Here is a 20,420-nt window from a genome sequence, read left to right on the forward strand (position 1 = left end):
ATGGAGTGATTCATTATTATAATTTATGTGTATAGGTGGGCGTGACTCACAAGGCTGGCAGTTCTCTCATCCAAAGTCTGCTTAGTAAGATTTTTTCAGTTTTAATTTGGACTTCAAAGTTGTTGGATCAACCCAACAGCCCAAGCCCAACACGACATTTTAGCCCTCCTCATTCCAGCTTTGCAAATAATTAGGCCGAGCGCATATCAATCGCAATGGGTTGGGTATGGGAGGTTTTTGACGGTTTAATGTTATTCCGCCCCTCCTTGCAGGGTCCGTTTACATTGAAAATACAAATTTTTCCTTCACTATTTTGCATATTTCTTATCATGTCCTCTATATAAACCCTACATTCCCAGGCTCCATCCCACACCTTCATCCTCTCTCAATCTCTCACCCGGTGCAGGATTTTGTATGTCCTTGATCTCCATCGCTCGCTCCTTCAACCAAAACCAGGTAACAACACCTTAATCATCTACAGTGTTCTTTAGTTTCCGATTTATTTTCCCTTCTTCTCAAGCATATAAATGGGAGGGAAAACTGGAGTTGAAATGAGGAGCAAACAGTTTGACAATCAACAGAAAATTTTTCTGAATTATTGAGTTTCTATATTGTCGGTCATCACTTCGGTTAATTTTAACGGTAATATTAGCAGGTTAGAGGATGGTGGAAAGTCTTTGCAGTAAAGAAGATCGTCCTAATAAACCATTGAAGTTCTGAATGAACGTTTAGCTATGTTTGATTGATTTCTTATAATTCTTAGTTTATACGATTGACCAAAAGAATAGAATAAATCTATAGCCCCATAAGAGATAACCCATTTGTTTAACAATTCAATGTGTACGCTTTAACTTCTTATGCATTTTTACCTAAAATCATGGCTATAAAAAGTCCACATTTTAATTTGACTACTTCCTGGAAAGAGTAAATTATTGCTCAATTTGCTCAATGTTTGAATAGTGTGTCAAAGCGACTCGAAGCTAGTAGAAAAAGTAATGTTGAATCAGAAACTAAAGCAAAGCCAGTTCATAAATAATCAATATTTTACATACTGGATTAATAATTCTATCGAAAAATTAATCTATTGTGGTCTAAATTTGACGAAGGTTTATGACTCTAAGCAAAAAATCTTATATTTAAAACTGTTTGATTTATGAATAGCTTAGTACGGTGCACAATGTAGCTACATCTTAATCTTGTTGTCCTTGAACTCAATTTCAGCATCAATGAGACACTGCAGTTGTTTTTCTGCTGGTAAAACGAAATCATGGCAGTTGTTTCTTAGGGCCACTTGCCTCATGTGAAGATTGCTGACGCTCTGATTTTCCTTTGAGTGCATTAAATAGCTTTAATTATGTTGAAATGGCATGAATAGTAAGATCTTCAGCATCCATATTGATTATATGACTTCCTTGTCTTGTTGTCGATAAGTCCCATGATGACAAATGGGGTCCAACTTCAACCAAAAACAGATTTTGACATTGTTTGGTTGCTTTGAAAATAAGAGGAAATTTGATGGAAAAAGTAAGGAAAATAAAGGATAAAAGAAAAGTTGCGTTGCCAACCTCTACTAGATTCTACACCTAACTGGATTAGCCTAAGCCTAATCTAACTCGAGCTGAGCTCAAATATTGATCCAGGTTTGAGCTCAGGTTGGGCTTGGTAGATTTACTGTACCTGGTTCCTTGGGCAGAACCAAAGTCCTCTAGATTGAATTATTAAAATCTGCTAGAACCAGAGTAAATCTTCAACCACTGCTCCAAGTTGCTGCCAATCCATCCCAAACTCGGACATAAGTAGCTTAGAAACCCTACCCTACATTTGGAGTCCATGAGAAAAGTGGGGAAAATAAATTAATGTTAGATTATTTGGTTTCCAAGAAAATTAATGGAAAGCTTAAATCAATTGAGCATAATGGTTGTCATAGAAAATTTTCTTTTGACTGGAGGTCTTGGTTTTCCCATGTTCCAAACAATGAAAGACCTAGGAGACAAAAACTTGATTTCAGATATCTTCCTTTATTTTCCAGTCACTGATTTTTACTTACAAGTTGTCTAAGAAATGTTGCTTATAGATCACGTTGTAACATAAAGATTTAATAATATGAAAATATTTTGAAGTTAGTTTTGTTGCAGTTAATTTAATTTTATTACTAGGTATGTGATGGTGCAGTTTTGTGCTGCGGTACATAGTTATTGAAGTGGACGAGTTTGAGATCTTGTCTTGCCTACAAGACGAGGTTCGTCTTGTAGTAAACACGAACTTTTGTATTCACCAGAACACGAAAGTTCGTATCCAAGTAAATGTGCATATTCTTCATGTTATCAACCCACCAATGAGCATTGGACACAGAATGAGAAGTATTTGCATATAAGAAACTGAATAAAGAAAAAGGCATTTTTTAGAGACACAACAGTTATAACTTATAATTATATCACTGGATGATAGCACAATCTGCTCTTAATTTGAAAGTATGGGTGGTATGGTGATGAGGATTCGTGTGTTTGCTTGCGGTTAAAAGTATTTCAATCTTACTTTTAGTTGTTTGTTTCCTGCATAATGCCATATTTTAGTAGGAAATGTTGATGTGATGCTAGTGCTTGGATTTATAATTCATTATAAAAAAATTTATTAGCAAAATTTATGTGTGGGCGTGTTTTTTTATTAAATTGGATGTTTAGAATCTTAAGACTCTTCTTTTTTTTCTTTTATTTGGTTCTTTAGATGGGATAGTACTTAGCTTTCTGCTTCAAAATGCAGGGAATGTACTTCAAAATTTGTAAACCAAAGAATTGATAAGCTGTAATTTTATTTGTCTTGGTTTAGCTATGTCCTCCATGGGTGGCTAAGCCTTTTACTTGTTTGATGAGTAATTTGAGTTTCATTAATGGAACCACATGATCAACATAAGTCTCTTAAGAGCCCTTGTCATGCCACATGGTCAAAATTTCTGGCACAATGCACATTTCGACACAAGTGTATGATTTGCTATGCCCAAATCAGTGTAATGTTGGCCCCCTGTTTTTGCGTCTTATCAATTCAAGTTGTCTTCGTCTATCAAAAAAAAAATAAAAAAAAATCAGTGTAATGTTGGAGACTTTGGATCTCTCTCTATCTGTGTGCTGTTTGTGCATGTGCCTGTTTGAGAACAAATCTGGTCATTGGCTTAGCTATTATGAATGTCTACTCTCTTGTTTACTCTATTCTGTTGCTTCCCAGACCTTAGAGATCCAATTTTGAAGACTTCTTTATTTGTATCATTTCCTATGAATAGTTGAGAACCAGTGTTATTTATCACCAATTTTGCAAATTCTCATATGAGATCTGTGAGTAATGTACGTGTGCATTTTACATGCCCCATTGCTAAAGGAGATTTCTCTAGCTGTAAGCTACATAACATCCTTTTAGAGATTTCTTCCATTATTTGCAAGCTATTCTTTTGTCTTTTTCCTGATATCACATTATCTTTGTGATTCTAGACACTAGATTTTTTATTAGGAAAAAGATTTTGTTTGTTCTGTTTTGTGTGTGTGTGTGTGTGTGTGTATAGATATAGATATACAGAATTTTTTTCTTTGTACCTGTTGGAACTCAAACCTGGAACCTCCCACTTTTCTCACCCAAATCCCCTGTTTGCTAGCATAAAATCCTTGTCTCCTGAGCCAGGTTTAAAGGGATTAGGATATTAGATTACTTGCTCTAGTCCATTCTTTTAATCACGGCTAACTTCCAGTTTCTTCACCTGTGATGTGCAGTGGCCTTCAAGATTTTTCTATATTAGTTTTTCATCTGTAAACAATATTGGAGTTTTGTTTTTTTTTTTCTTTTTTTTCACTGAGTTTGTGAGAGGTGCTTCTGTTAAATACAAACTGCATTGCAGAAAAGGTGAAAAAGAGATAGATCAAGAGAAGGACAAACTGTGGAAATGGGTTCTGAAGCCTTGCAAGCTACTAAGGTATATCGCCAACTTCTCAAAGCTGTCAAGAATCACATTGGAAAGGAAGACCACAAAAGGCACTTCAGAGACCATATAACACAAGAGTTTCAGAAGAACCGTGGACTGCTGGACCTCTCATCTATTCAACAAAAATTAAAGGTTGCCCATGATTACACTTATCTGCTTAACAGTGTGCACCATCACAAGGTATTGCTCTCTTTCTTTCCTAAATTTTTATGTTCTGTTTTCATCTTGGTAACAAGAAGCAATTGGAAGAAAACTTGGATCAATTACCAAGTTTTGTTGTTTGGTAGTGATTGAAAATCCTAAGAAAGAGAAAAGAAGATGGAAATTAGGGGGAAATTCTAAACTCCAAAAAGTGAAAGCCCCCCTCATTTTTTGCTTGAAAGAAATGAAGAAAGTTGGGGATGTAGTGGAGGAAAATTAATTGGGTTTAAACTTATACTTTATTTTCCTATCCTTTTTCTATTTCATTTTCCTTCATAAATTCTAAGAACCAAATAGAGCCTTAAAATTCTTGGGCATTGGACTTTGTTACTTACAAGGGGAGTATGCTATCTTATTAGATATTCTTTTCAACATGTGGATCTTTGATCAGATACTCTTAGATGGTTTAGTAGATTTGATTTCAGATTGCTGATTTTGCAAATGAGACCTGCATGATTTTGAAGTGAAATCTCATTCATTACATTATAACTCAGTTGAACTTAAAGTGAATACATTTGGTCCAAGTTTGATCCTTTGAGAATTCAATCTTAGGATATTCTCTTTACCACATTTGAGGTACATGTTGTAGTCTTATGGCATGATGGATAAAAAATTGCATCTGCTCTTTCAATATTGGCTGAACAGATTAAAAAATTTAAGAATTATTGTTATTTGATAAGCAAACTGGGCATCTATTAAAAGAGTGCCAAGGAAAGGGGCCATACCCTATCTATATGAGAAGAACACACACACAATATATATATATATATATATATATATATATATATATATATATTTAACAAGCAAGCAAAACAAGAAGAGAGTAACAAAAAACACTCCCACCCCTTACTAGCAACCTAACCAATCAACAAACTCTACCATAGACATAGACAACTCCTCAATGACCCCCTTTTACTTTCTCCAAAAAATTACAAATAAAATAGGTTTTTTAGTTCTTGATCTGAAAGCTCCACATTGTCAAAAACCTTCAATTTCTCTCTTTCCAAGTGGTCCAAAACAAAATCAAAGGAGCAACTTTCCATGCTTTCTTCTGCCTCTTTCAGATAAAGGATCTATGTCAACTTAGAAGTATTGTTTACACTAAAGAATTTAGCACCATACTTTTCCAAATGAGGAGAAGACTAGCTGCCATAGGATTCTTTCTTTGGCATAATGATAGAGAGTTTAACAGATTCTTCCTCTCCTTTGCTCATAGAACATATATTCAGCAAAGTCCATCCTTTCCTTTTTAACTCATCCACAGTTGAAATTCGTTTCCAAACCACTTCCTAGGAAAAAAAAAAGCTCACTTTTGTTGAAACCCATGAATTCAAAATAACATCCACAGAAGAAGACTATGATCTCGGTACCATCTAAGAGTAATAGAATTTAATTGAGAAGTTGCCACTCTTTGAAACCATCAAAGTCACCCTATGTTCATCACCCTTCTTTATTGATTTTCCTTGCATTCTCAAAAGGAACGTATCAACACCATATACATTCAATGAAGGGAAAGAAGTACTCAAAGGTGTATCAGTACACCATGTATCCTTACAAAATTTTACTCTCCTTTTGTTGCCCATAAAGAAATAGATTTTACTTTCGAAATCTCCATCTTCTCCTTATTGCCTTCCATTACCCTACCCCAAACCCCTATTCACCTCTAGAGAACATCATCTCCCCTCTTCTTTCCTGAATTTTCGTGTGATAACCTGCTCCCATAGAGGTTCCCTTGCCAATACAAACCTCTAATTCCACTTCCTAAAAAGAGCCTTATGGAAAACATAAAAGTCACGAATACCCAACCCCACTTTCTTTCTTTTCCATACAAATATTTGACCATTTCACTAAGTGAACTTTTTCAAGTGTTCCCCCTTCTCACAGAAAATCCCTTTGAATATTTTCCAATCCCATACTCACCCTTCTTGGAATGAAAATAAGGACATGAAATAAATTAGGAGGCTAGGCAGGGCATTTTTTTTTATTAAACCTTTTTTTTTCTTTCTTTCTTTTTGACAGGCTGTTGTCATTTCCACATTGCAAGTCTTTTGTAAAACCTCTCTTCCACCACATCCTAAATTGTTGATGATTTGTATGAAGCTCTCAAAGGGAGATCTGATACATGTGAGGGAGCATCCCCTAGTCTACACCTTAATACAACTATCAAAACAATTGCCCTACCTTAGTAATACCCCTAATTGGAATTAACTCACTTTTTCCTAGGTTGATTTTTAGCACAAAAATTGTCTCAAACCATGTTGAAAGTCTAACTAAGATGTAACATTTGATCTTTGTATCACAAAAAGTAAGAATGCTGTTGGCAAACAACATGTGAGACACTTCCACCCCCTCATTGTCCTTATCTCCCACTTTAAAACCAAAGATGAAACCCTCCTCCCTAACTCTCTTTAAAGGATAACTAAGAGTATTCATCACCAAAACGAATAAATAGGGAGAAAGAGGATCCCTTTACCTCAACCCCTTGAACTTTGAAAGAAGTTGACAGGTGTACCATAGTCATAGTCCTTCTCAATGTCAAGTTTCCATTAAATAAAATAAAAATTAAAAAAAAAAAAAAATGTTATAGAAGCTCTTCATCATTGAATCAATGGCCTCATTTGCAATAAGAACGACACCTAAAATTTGTCTACCCTCTAGAAAGGCACTTTTAGAATTAGAGACCACTTCTTCCACAACTTTCTTAAGTTTGATTGTCAACATCTTTCCTTCTAACTTGTACAGGCTCTCACCAAACTGATGAGCTTAAAATCCTTTAAATTTTCTACTCTACCCTTTTTTTAGGGATTAAGACCAAGAAAGTGGTATTTAAACTTCCTTCAAAAGGGCCTTGCTCAAAGAATCCCAACACTTCACTCTTCACAAAGTCCTAACAAAGCTACCAAAAGTTATAATAAACCCATTTGGTTCTAAGACTTAATACAACTACATTTACTTATCCAAAAAAAATATAAAAGAAAAAAGAAAAAAGAAAAGGAAAGCCAAAAGAGTTTGGGGAAATTAATCCAACTAGAGAACCCACGACCCCTTTTCTAGAACTATACCTTCCCCTACCTTTGACAACCTCTACTTAGATTTCAAAAGACTTGGATCCTACCCCAAATTGGCCCTTACAACCTTTCATTGCTCAAGATCAAAGGACATCCAAGTACCTAATTTAAGAATTATGTTTTTTATTGTCTGGTTTCAATGTATTAAAATTATTGAAATGCTACAAATGGATGGCAAATTTTAGAAATGGGCATACTGCCATATTTTTAGTCCATTCATGGTTGTCTTACCTTTGCATAACAATAAATATAGCTATCACTTTGTTTTTTTGTCCATGTGTCTCTCACAAGTGCATGATTGTTTGTTATTTAATAATAAATAGTTTAAGCGATTTTTGTGAAAGGAAATATTCCAAGAACCGGTGGCCACCTCAACCTTAATTTCTAATTTTGAACTGATGGTGGTTGTGCAGGAGTTACTGCTCTCTTATAACATTGCTGTGGATAGATCAGATGAAATGAAGAGAATTCTTGGAAAATCTGCTTCAAGTGTGGGTCTTCAGCTTCCAGAGGTTTATCAGCCTTGATTAGGTGGTAGGTTTCATGCGCTTAATCTCACAAATTTGGTAAAAAAATTGTCACTGATGCAGTAAAATATTGGAGAGAGGAATGAATAGGTTCCTGTTTTTTGTCCTGGTAATTGTTTTTAGCACATGTATTTTCTTTCTTCAGTTCCATGATTCCATCATCCATCCTCTGAATTGTGTAGCTCTCTGGGAACAGGGTCTCGAGTTACCTAACGCTCTCTATTAGGTTTCTTGGAATGTAGACAAAAAATAATTTGGAAACTTGGGACATTTTGTGGTTGGTGTGGTGGAAGTTAGATTCCAAAAATTTTTCCCTTACAGCCTTGACAGACAAATGAAGCCCATTGTTGGAGAAAAGGAATGAAATAAATTATCGTGTGCTTTCTGAATTCTCCCCTTTGTTATAAGTTGCATGTTGGCTCTTGAAAGGCATATCAGCACTCAGCAGAAACGATTACTTGATTTTTACTTGATGCTTGCAACTTCCATGGTGTGCTCTTTCTTGTAGGTAATTCAGTCCAATTAAATATGGTTGGCTTCAAGATGAGAGAGTCATCCTGGAGTTCCAAAATACAATTTCTCAGCTTGAGTGTCAGCTTCCATCCCTCTAAATCTATCAATTTTTTTTACCCCAGATAATTTCTCCGTCAGACATAAAGAACCATGCAGCCCTTAGAATTGGCAACAATTGGTGGAAAACTTACTGGTGAAGTTTCCAGGTTTCACCTCAATGAATTGATATACATGTTGATCTTTAGATTTCTGTAATCACCTTTTTTAGGCAAATATTTTAGCATTCATGCATTCTCAGATGCCCTCAAATTCATCATATTGGTGAAAAACCTTAGGTACCTGAACCATATCTCCATCTCTGTCATGCTTTAGGGTCTCTATTACTTATCCAGCGGAAGTCTAGAGAAAGGAGGAGCACTCTGATAAGCAAGGAGATATGAACAAAGGTATCAGACAATTTTTTTTTATAAGGGGTAAAATAAGTTGCAGATCACTTTAAGCAGAAAAGTCTGTAAAAATCTTCTCTTAACCTCCCTTTAAAGTGGTTAATAATACTTCAATAATCTAATATTTCTAATAAGACACCTTATCTTATTATAACTAACAAAAATAAAAAGTAAGATTTGAAGCAATAGATCCAATAATTTCATGTGTACAAGAAAAAAATAATAGTAAAAAAATGATAAATTAAGGAAGCCATTATTTTATTTTTATATTTTATATTTAGTTTTAATCTTTATTTATTTATTTCATGATATGAAGGCACGACAGGATTGGTATATTTTGCCTTTTTTATTTTTTTATTTTTTGCGATAAGGAGAATAAATAAGTAAAAACAAAATGGTATTTGTCTGGTTGGTGGGAAATGGACCCATGACAGAGACCGCCAAATATTTTCCAAATGATGTGTGAAGATTGAGGGAGAATTCAAAGAACGCGAGTCAAGAGGAAGAGAAAGCAGGAGGCAGGACGTGCAGGTGTCAAGACACCTCCCTTACGTGTCCTCACCGATTCCTGAACCCCCTCACTATCAAACACCTGTCCTCCCTCAATAACTGTCTTCTTCCCATGCCCTCCATCCCCCTTCAATCTCAAATCCTCAATTCCATTCCAACCGACCGACATTTTAACCTACAAGCTACAATCATAATGGGTTCAGAGACATTCCTAGAAATCATCCTCGCCATCCTCCTCCCTCCTGTCGGCGTCTTCCTCCGCTATGGCTGTGGAGTAATTATATATTTTCTTCCCATTTCCTCCCCTTTTTTATCATTTGAGATTTATATATATTCATTCGCTTCTTGTGGATTTGCAGATAGAGTTCTGGATAGACTTGTTGCTGACAATCTTGGGATATATACCTGGGATTATATACGCAATTTATGTGTTGGTTGGGTAGTGGAAGATGAATGTTTACAAAGATTATATGTAGCTACATTTGGGCGTGTCCCCCCTTCTCTTTTGTTGTTCTAATCTAGCAGATATCAGACCACTATGATTTGTTTATCCTTTTGTCTTAATTTAATCACCATTTCTTCTCTTTCTTCCTTAGTTTCTTCCTTTTCTAATGCAATTTTTTTGCTCATGGCTCACCCCTAGTAACAAAAAATCTCTCATTCAATTCAATCAAACCACATATGGAGAGAAAATTAGACCCGATCCAGGTTGGTTCTTGTTATTATTTAACTTCAATCAACCATTACTTGAATTAAATTGTATTTAAATATTTGGTAGATCATCATTTTATTTTATTTTTTTTCAATCCCACTTTTATTCCAATAAACAAAATTTGTTGTTGGGTTGTGTTTTTCCGCTGTTAAAAGCAATATTGAATATTATCTAATATCATATCCACTAGCCTCCTTGTCATTTTTAAAAATAATAATAATAATAATAATTTCATTTTTTTAAAAAGAATTTAAGGGAAGAAGGGCTTTTATATTTAGACCTGAAAAATAACTTTGAAATGCTATTTATGGATTAGTGTTTATAAGATCATTTTGATCTTGCTTTTCTGAACATAACTTATAACCGTCCAAGTTTTTCTGCTCTCAAATCAAATTTTGATATCAGGTCAAATCATTCATTTTTTGTTCAATATATATTATACTTTTTAGCATCTTCCTTTATGCCCGATAAAATTAAATTTGTAGGATCTACGTTCAATATATGGCGCGTGAAGAAGAGATATAAAAAATTGCGAGGAAGAGAAGAAATAAATGGGGAAAACAAATAAATTTTTGAGAAAATTAACAAATAGGGGAAATAAATAAGTTTTTGAAAAATTTATTTGTTCAACATAATATCAAAATGTTATGGGTTCAAACTTACTGGATTTTGGTTCAATATGGATGGCTCTTTGAGAGATTTTCAACCGACTATTTTGAATGGATTAATATGATTAATGGGTGTTGAAGGTATAAGCAATCCATTAGAAGTTAAACTCAAATATTATTATTTATTTTTTAAATTTTAATTATATAATATATTATTTTATTAAAATATAAAAAATACTTTAAACATTTTTTTTAATTATATTAGACTAAAAATTTATTTATTTTATTTAATTTTTAAAATATTTTGATGATTAAATATTAAATAATTATTTATGTTAAAGCAGTAGCTCACTATCTAGTTTATTGTATTAAGATATATAGTTTTTGATATTTTATTTCATAATATGTTTGAGTGTAAAATAAATGTTTTGATAGATAACAAATAAAAATCTAAGGGCTTGGTATAAAATAATTTTTAAAAATAATTTTTTAATATTTTATAGAACAAAAAATTTTAAAAATAATTTATATATTTAATATTTTATTTTTAATCATTATACATATTTATATAATTATATTTTAAAACAGTTTTTATGAAATAAGTAAAAATAATATAAAATAATTAAAAAATATTTTCTAAAAATACCTTGAAACAAAAAATAGCTTTTTATTTTCAAAAAATAAGTTTTCACGGATTTTTCTTTTTTAAGAATGGAAAGTTGTTCTTAAAAATAGTTGTCAAACGTATCCTAAGATGATTTACAGTAACTCAAATTGTTTACAAACATTGTTATTCAATTGCAATTTAATGAATTATCATCTTATAAAAAACTTTTGTTGGTTTTTATTATATAAATAATATATATATATTTTTTACTTAGATGTCAATTTCTTTTACGTTTATTTTTTATATATTAAACCTTATTTTTTTAATCTATGTCTGATACATTTATGCAATTAGTCAACAGTCAAACCTTGAACAATGGGGTCGTAAGCTGTAGATCACAACGATTACCATGACATTTTTTCACTAACAGCTGCCACGTGGATACCAAGGAGACTGTAAATTTCTCAGGGACAGAGTCGTAATATGATGAAAAGATCACACTATTTCCGTCTTTGCAGCCAAACAGTACCTTATTTATCCATACATCGTTACCCCTGAAGAACAGTTTTAGGGTTCTGGGCTAGGGTTTCATCAGCCGAGTCTCGTCTTTCAGCAGCCATGGGGTAAGAACACTTTTACTTTTTCTGTTTTTTTTTTCTCTGTCTGATACATGGTCCAGAGATTCATGGCTGATCTCTTGTGTTGAATTCATCCTTTTTTTTTTTTTCTCTACCTCTTACACTCTGTTTGGTTTCTGAGAAACTGGCGAGAAAATGAAATGGGAATATGAATTCAATTAACTAGCTAGGGTGGATGGTAATGTAAGCATCGGATCCGAAAAATTCAATCTTCTAGGGGTTTGTAGTTTGATTTTTCCTTTTTGGGCTTTACCTACGTTTAGCAGGAACTAAACAAAGCAGTTTTTATCTGATGGGTCTGTTTTCTATTATTGTTCATTAACCACTGTTTCATTGCTGTGAAAATCGAGTAAAATGAAATAAGTTTTTTTTTTAAATCTACGTGATTACTGTTTTCGTCTCCAAAAATGAAAAAGCTGACCTCAACTAAAATCATAGTTGTGCTTGGATTAGTTGATGTTTTTTATCTTTTTGTTGGGTGGGAGGGTGGGAAGCAGGAGGGAATCGTGAAAAATCCGTGTTAAAGAAGCTATACTATTTTTGCTTTACTATGTTTTCTCAGAAACCAAATATAATGGTAAACATAGTGTTCCGAATCAAATCCCAATGGAGTTGCTTGGATATTCTTATTTGAGATTGTTTTAATGTAGCGTGACTAAGTTCTCTCTTATTTTTCACTAACACTGGTTGTCTCTTGCTAAAAGTAAAATCCTAAAATTTATTGTTTAAGCCCTTTTGTCTTTTCAAATAAAAGAAGTATAATTATGCCAAATAATTGTTTTGGGCTCCTTGGAGAGGTGATTGCACATGATGAAATTTGAACTATGAAATTGTGATTTCATTTCTAAGCAAAATAAAGTTTGGACTGTCTTGCATTGTCATTCCCCAAGCTTTATTTCTTAGTTGGGCAATCTTGAAGTGATCTTTCAGTGGAAATATGAACATGAAAAATAAATTTGTTCTCGCTTATTGATGACATGCTTCAAAGAAAGCTATTTACTGACATAATCAGCTAGAAACAATTCTGCCACACAAGGGCAACTGGTTGCTTGAATGATTTTAATGATCTTGGTGTTCTTTAAAGGAGTAAGTGTTTTTACTAAGATTAGTAGATTGATTGGATTTGTCATGAATCAACTTGTTGCGATTCAACTAAGAGCTTTGGAAGGTATGGAAGATGTAGTTTCTATCGACTCTTATGTCTTTCTAAGTTTTTGGGTATTCATTTGATGGAAAGATTCGATGAATTATTTCCCTTGTAGGAAAAAGGGTTTACATGTGCATCTCTATGTGTGAGAGAGGAGGGGGAGTAGATTTGTTTGAGTGATTTGGTTGCATAGTCATAAACTTGTACTGCCATTTTATTGTATATCTCTTGTAGGTTCCAATTTTAGAGTTGCATGTCTTTTGTTTTGTGTTTTGGTGTGGTCAAATGGACTCATGATCCCAATGATGTGAGCATTGTGCAGGAAGACTCGTGGAATGGGAGCTGGTCGCAAGCTGAAGTCCCACCGCATAAGGCAGAGGTGGGCTGATAAGGCATACAAGAAGTCTAACCTTGGGAACGAGTGGAAAAAGCCATTTGCTGGGTCATCCCATGCAAAGGGCATCGTCCTTGAAAAGATGTAAGGACAGACTTATATTGCCTCTCATTTTTCATTAGTATTGACTGCATCAGTTTGGATTTGAATGACTTATTGCTGGCCTTGTACAGTGGAATTGAGGCTAAGCAGCCAAACTCTGCTATCCGAAAGTGTGCTCGTGTTCAGCTGATTAAAAATGGCAAGAAGATTGCTGCATTTGTACCCAATGACGGTTGCTTAAACTACATTGAGGAAAATGTAAGTTCTATAGACATAGAAGTGGGAAGTTTCCCAAAGATGTAGCCTGCACCCAACCGCAATCTCCGATCCTCTTTATTAATTCTTTTCTAAATTGTGAGAGGCTAGGGGTGCGGGCACACGATGATTTCATAGAATTGTTAAATTGATGTTCAAAGGTTGTTCAGGATTATAGAGCTAGTTTAGCTTTATTAATGTGTTTATCATTTGTACTCACTGCTTAATGGGTACATAATTTGTTTTGGTTACAGGATGAGGTCTTGATTGCAGGATTTGGACGGAAGGGGCATGCTGTGGGAGATATTCCTGGAGTCCGATTCAAGGTTGTGAAGGTATCTGGTGTGTCCCTTCTGGCTCTCTTTAAAGAGAAAAAGGAAAAGCCTAGGTCTTAGGTTTATAGAGAGATTGAGCTCTATCTTCCCTGTCCACTCTTCCTTTCCTCCTTGATTCTTGATGGAAATGATGTGATGATTTTGTGATGGAATTTACCTTGGTGTTGATTTAAATCTTAGTGCTATTAGTCTTATAGAACAAAATTTTGGAAACTTTAGAATCATTGTTGTTTAATGGACCACTTAATTTGGTATCCACTGTTATTTTGCCATGATCAATTGAAGATTGCAGTTGTTGCATCTTATAAACAAGTATTCTGATCTCGTGACTCCAGTGCTGAAATGGGGGGATTTCGTAACTGTTAAGTAGTCTGGTGGTAGAGCCATTTCCACAGGTTTTCTTGGGTTTCCTTGTCATGGCTTGGGATATTAGATTTATGCTCTCAATGCTTTCTCTTTCATCAAATTGAGGGAAAATTCTAGGGTACCTCTTGGGTACCTACCGAAAAGTTTTTCTAAGCGATGTTCAAGATTACATCTTGGTTATCCATTTTAAATTTGAAATATTAAGGGAAGAACCGGGTGGCCTTCTTTCTTCCTCCCTTCTCAACAATTTTGCGTTTAAATAAAATAAATATGAGATAAAAATAGAATTGGAAAAAAATAAAAATAAAAATGATATAAAATTTGAAAACATATTTATTAACAAAAAAAAAATCATCACATATCATAATTACATTATTTTATTTGTATTTAAATAAAACATAAAAATGAATATGATAATATTTTAATATGAAATAAGTATTTTCATTAAAATTTAACATTTTGATAATCATATGTAAAGCTTAGGTAATTAGATCGTCTTAATTTTTTTTCGTACTCTTTAAATTTTACATTTTTTGAATTTAAGGTTTTAAAAGTTAAATTAGAATAAAATAAATTACTGATACTCTTTTGAGTTACTAATGATAGTATTTTCAAAAATAAATTTGCAATTTCAAAAATTTTAAAACTAAAAATCAATATGAAAAATGTGATGAAAGTACCAAACATGTATTTATCATATTTTTGGTACCGTTCTCATATTTTTCGTACCCTAAATTATTTATATATTTTAAATTTCATATTTACTTTTTAACTTGAAATAACAATAACATAGTTTAATAATATTATTTTGAGTTATTATTGATAGAATTGTTAAAAAAAAAAAAAGAATTTTAAAATTTTAAAATTGGAAATAATGTAAATTATCCTTAAAAAAAATTAGAAAATTAAAACACTAAAAAATTAGAGAGGATACGAAAAATGTGAGAAAATGTATGAAGATTATGAGAAATCCTCACATTCTTCATACCCTACCTCATATTCTCCATATCCTAAAATTTAATTTTTATTTTTATTTTTTCCACCTAAAAATACAAATAATATTGTTTATTGATACTAATCAAGCTTAGAAATGATGAAAATTATTTTCAAGAAAATTAAAAAATTAAAAAACTACGTAATTGTAAAATATTATATTTTCAAAGTTTGTACCATCTTTTACAAAGTTCATACATTCTCTTACAAAGTTTCGTACACTCTCTTATAAAGTTCGTACTCTCTCTTACAAAGTTCGTACTATTTCTTACAAAGTTCGTACCATCTCTTATAATGTTCTATACTCTCTTACAATGTTCGTACACTTTCTGACAAAGTTCGTACCATTTCTAACAAAGTTCGTACCATCTTTTACAAAGTTCGTACCATCTCTTACAATGCTCGTACCATCTCTTACAATGTTTCGTACACTTTCTGACAAAGTTCGTACCATTTCTGACAAAGTTCATACCCTCTCTTACAAAGTTCGTACCATCTCCGACAAAGCTCGTACCCTCTCTTACAAAGTTCGTATCCTCTCTTACAAAGTTCGTACACTCTCTTACAAAGTTCGTACAATCTTTTACAAAGTTCGTACCATCTCTTATAATGTTCGTATAATCTCTTACAAAGTTTGTACCCTCTCTTACAATGTTCGTACCATTTCTTACAAAGTTCGTACCATTTCTTACAAAGTTCGTACAATCTCTTACAATATTCGTACCATCTCTTACAATGTTCGTACACTCTCTTACAATATTCGTACCCTCTCTAATAAAGTTCGTACCATCTCTGACAAAGTGTGTACCATCTCTTACAAAGTTCATAAATATTTTTTTTTTCTTTTCTAAAGTATATTTTAGAATAATCACTTATAAAATATTTCTTTGAAAAATTTTATAAATTTTTTTGTAACATTATAAGTGATTTTTTTTTTTTAAATGTTTCTTAAATTTTATTAAATACTTAGGACGTGTTTGATAATTGTTTTCGAGAATAATTTTCTATTCTCTAGAACAAAAAAATTAAAAAAAAAACATGTTTGACAAAAAAAATAAATTAAAAAAAGGTTTTTTATTTTTTATTTTTTGTTTTTAATAATAAAAAATAGGATGTTTTTAAATAATATTTTTAAATTATTATTTTTATTATTTTCACTTGTTTTCTAATAATTATTTTAAAAAATAATTATACAAATACAAGGAATGATTAAAAATAAAACATGAGATATAAAAATTATTTTAAAACATATTTAAAATATTAAAAATAGGTTAAAATATTTTAAATTTTCAAACATACTTCTATTCTAAAAAATATTAGAGAAAATGTAATTTTTAAAAATTATTTTTGAAAATAGTTACCCAACATGTCCTTAATTTTTATTTTTAAAAACACTTTTAGGCTTATCTAAACAATTCTTGGACTTTTCTCTAATTCTCTAAAGATATTTAATATAAATAACTATAAATATAAAATATTATATTTTCAAAGTTCGTACCTTCTTTTACAAAGTTCATACCATATCTCACAATGTTTGTACAATCTCTCATCGTACCATCTCTCACAAAGTTCGTACTATCTTTCACAAAGTTCGTATTATCTTTCACAAAGTTAGTACCATTTCTTACAAAGTTCGTACCATCTCTCACAATGTTCGTACCCTCTCACAATGTTCGTACCCTCTTTCACAATGATCGTATCATCTCTCACAAAGTTCGTACCATCTCTCACAAAGTTCGTACCCTCTTTTATAAGGGTAGTCACATCTCTTATAAAATTCGTACACTCTCTTACAAAGTTTGTACTCTCTCTCACAATTTTCGTACCTCCTCTCAATATATAAAACTTCATCTTCAAATTTAGTCTATGAATACACAAAATAATAATATAAAAATATCGATGATAATTTCATGACAAATGACTAAATGCTCTCTATTTTATTAATAATAACTCATAAAAAATTAAAAAATCTAAATGTTATAAATCATTACATATTTAAATGTCATTTAACATGACATTTCTACCTACAACAGTTATATGTAAATGGAAAAAAAAAATCAAATGTTATATTTTAACACTTGTAATCACTTGACATCCTTCGTATAATGTCTTCTTCAAGACATATAAAATTTCATCTTCAAATTTAATCTATGAAAAAAAAAAATGATCTAAAAATATTAATAACAATTTGATAACAAAATTTTATAATAAACTCATAAAAAATTCTAAAATCGTTATTTAACATCACATTTCTTCCTACAAAAATTATATTTGGATAAAAAAAATTATCAAATATTACTTTTGACACTTGTAATCACTTGAAATCCTTCATTTTCTTCATATAATACAAATTTTAAATTTTCTCTTTCAAAAAGTTTTAAACTTGATATTGAAATTTGATTCATCAAAATACATTTTACATATTTTGTAATTTGGTAGTTGAAATTATTTAATTTTCATATTAAATTACTATCCTTTTTTATATATATGAATAATAAGAGTATAAGAGTAGTTGGTAGGATTTTCTTTTTTTAAATAGAGTTAGGTAATTCATTAAATAACAAATTATATTTGATATTTAATAATAAATTATAAAAAAGTTGTAATATTTAGATATGTATGAAATGCATGTGATTATTTCTCATCAACAAGTCATCTTTACCAGTTTGATAAGTTTTTATAAATTTTTTAATATATGTATTTTACAGATATCATTTTATTAATGGGTCAAATGTGGGTAGGTACCCAAAATGAAGAGTGGTACCAAAGAACAACCCCAAATTGAGACTTGCTTTTTCTTACAAAAAGAAAAGGAAAATTCTAGGTACCTCTTCGGTACCTACCCAAAAAGCTTTTCAAGCCATTGGATGTCCAAGATTACATCTTGGCCATCCATTTTAAATTTGAAATAAAAATTCCACTTAACTAGTTAAGGGAAGAACCGGTTGTGGCATTCTTTCTTCCTCCATTCTCAACAATTTTGGGTTTAAATAAAATAAATATTAGATAAAAATAGAATTAGAAAAAAATAAAAAATAAAATGATATAAAATTTGAAAACATATTTATTAACAAAAAAAAATCATCATATATCATAATTACATTATTTTATTTTTAACAAATTATTAAACATTTAAATTCAACATAAAAATGAATATGGTAATATTTTAATATGAAATGAGTATTTTCATAAAAATTCAACATTTTGGTAATCATATGTAAAGTTTAGGTAATTATATCGTCCTAATTTTTTTCCGTACTCTCCAAATTTTACATTTTTTGAATTTAAGGTTTTTAAAGTTAAATTACAATAAAATAAATTACTAATACTCTTTTAAGTTACTAATGATAGTATTTTCGAAAATAAATTTGTAATTTCAAAAATTTTAAAACTAAAAATCAATATGAAAAATGTGATAAAAGTACCAAACATGTATTTATCACATTTTTCATACCATTCTCATATTTTTCATACCCTAAATTATTTATATTTTTAAAATTTTAGATTTACTTTTTAACTTGAAATAACAATAACATAGTTTAATAATATTATTTTGAGTTATTATTGATAGAATTGTTAAAAAAAAATTAAGCATTAAAAAAAATTTAAATTGGAAATAATGTAAATTATCCTAAAAAATTAAAAAATTAAAACACTAAAAAATTAGAGAGGATATGAAAAATGTGAGAAAAGGTATGAAGATTATGAGAAATCCTCACATTCTTCATACCTTACCTCACATTCTCCGTACCCTAAAATTGAATAAATTTTCGATTTTTTTTCCACTTAAAAATATAAATAATATTGTTTATTGATATTAATCAAGCTTAGAAACGATGAATATTACTTTTAAGAAAATTAAAAAATTAAAACACTAAGTAATTGTAGAAGGTACGAATAATGTGAGGAATTGTATAAAGAATGTGAGGATTCCTCATATTCTTAGCACCCTTCGTCACATTCTCTTTACCCTTGAAAATTTTACAAATTTTCAAACTTTTCAAAAAAAATTTCCACATGGAAATACAATAATATTATTTATTGATACTAATTAAGCTTAGAAATGATGGAAATTACTATTAAAAGAAATTTAAAAAATTACTCTTAAAGAAATTATGGAAGTTCGTACCCCATCTCACAAAGTTCGTACCCCCTCTCACAAAGTTCGTACCCTCTCTCACAAAGTTCGTACCCTCTCTCACAAAGTTTGTACCCTCTCTCACAAAGTTCGTACTCTCTCTTAGAAAGTCTGTACCCTCTCTTAGAAAGATTGTACTCTCTCTTACAAAGTTCGTAAGTTCGTACCATCTCTTAGAAAGTTCGTACCCACTCTTAGAAAGTTCGTACCCTCTCTTAGAAAGTTCGTACCATCTCTTAGAAAGTTCATACCCACTCTTAGAAAGTTCGTACCCACTCTTAGAAAGTTCATACCCTCTCTTAGAAAGTTCGTACCCTCTCTTAGAAAGTCCGTACTTACTCTTAGAAAGTTCGTACCCTCTCTTAGAAAGTTCGTACCCATTCTTAGAAAGTTCGTACCATCTCTTAGAAAGTTCGCACCCTCTCTTAGAAAGTTCGCACCCTTTCTTAGAAAGTTCGCACCCTCTTTTAGAAAGTTCACACACTGTCTTAGAAAGTTTGCACCCACTCTTAGAAAGTTCGTACCATCTTTTAGAAAGTTCGTACCATGTCTTAGAAAGTTTGTACCCTGTCTTAGAAAGTTCGTACCCACTCTTAGAAACTTCGTACCCTCTCTTAGAAAGTTCATACCCTCTCTTAGAAAGTTCGTACCCATTCTTAGAAAGTTCATACTCTTTCTTAGAAAGCTCGTACCCTCTCTTAGAAAGTTCGTACTCATTATTAGAAAGTTTTAGAAAGTTCGTACCATCTCTTATAAAGTTCGTACCCTGTCTTAGAATGTTAGTACCCTGCCTTAGAAAGTTCGTACATTCTCTTAGAAAGTTTGTACCAACTCTTAGAAAGTTCGTACCTACTCTTAGAAAGTTCGTACTCATTCTTAGAAAGTTCGTACCCTCTCATAAAAAGTTCGTACCATCTCTTACAAAGTTCGTACCATCTTTTACAAAATATTGATGA

At 31.6% G+C, this 20,420-nt stretch overlaps 2 protein-coding genes across 5 annotated transcripts; both read left to right on the forward strand.

Annotated features, from left to right (window-relative positions):
* Positions 1-308: 308 nt before the first annotated feature.
* On the forward strand, positions 309-9,813 carry LOC117928602. 4 transcript variants are annotated; one of them, XR_004653584.1, is made up of 6 exons: positions 309-456; positions 3,881-4,144; positions 7,647-7,767; positions 8,396-8,466; positions 8,646-9,503; positions 9,589-9,813. XR_004653584.1 is itself a non-coding variant. In XM_034848523.1 (4 exons), the coding sequence occupies exons 2-3, from the start codon at positions 3,926-3,928 to the stop codon at positions 7,758-7,760; spliced, it is 333 nt and encodes a 110-aa protein (XP_034704414.1). In that variant the 5' UTR covers positions 309-456; positions 3,881-3,925; the 3' UTR covers positions 7,761-7,767; positions 8,269-8,394. The 4 variants fall into 4 exon arrangements, 1 of the variants encoding a protein (XP_034704414.1); XR_004653582.1 differs by having other exon boundaries at positions 313-456; positions 7,647-8,268; positions 9,589-9,811; XR_004653583.1 differs by lacking the exon at positions 8,396-8,466 and having other exon boundaries at positions 310-456.
* Positions 9,814-11,677: 1,864 nt separating this feature from the next.
* Positions 11,678-14,276, forward strand: LOC117928601 (40S ribosomal protein S23-like). The gene is made up of 4 exons (XM_034848521.1): positions 11,678-11,779; positions 13,264-13,419; positions 13,509-13,635; positions 13,887-14,276. The coding sequence occupies exons 1-4, from the start codon at positions 11,775-11,777 to the stop codon at positions 14,025-14,027; spliced, it is 429 nt and encodes a 142-aa protein (XP_034704412.1). The 5' UTR covers positions 11,678-11,774; the 3' UTR covers positions 14,028-14,276.
* Positions 14,277-20,420: the final 6,144 nt, after the last annotated feature.

The sequence above is a fragment of the Vitis riparia genome, chromosome 13 (assembly GCF_004353265.1).
Source record: "Vitis riparia cultivar Riparia Gloire de Montpellier isolate 1030 chromosome 13, EGFV_Vit.rip_1.0, whole genome shotgun sequence".
Classification (NCBI taxonomy): domain Eukaryota; kingdom Viridiplantae; phylum Streptophyta; class Magnoliopsida; order Vitales; family Vitaceae; genus Vitis; species Vitis riparia.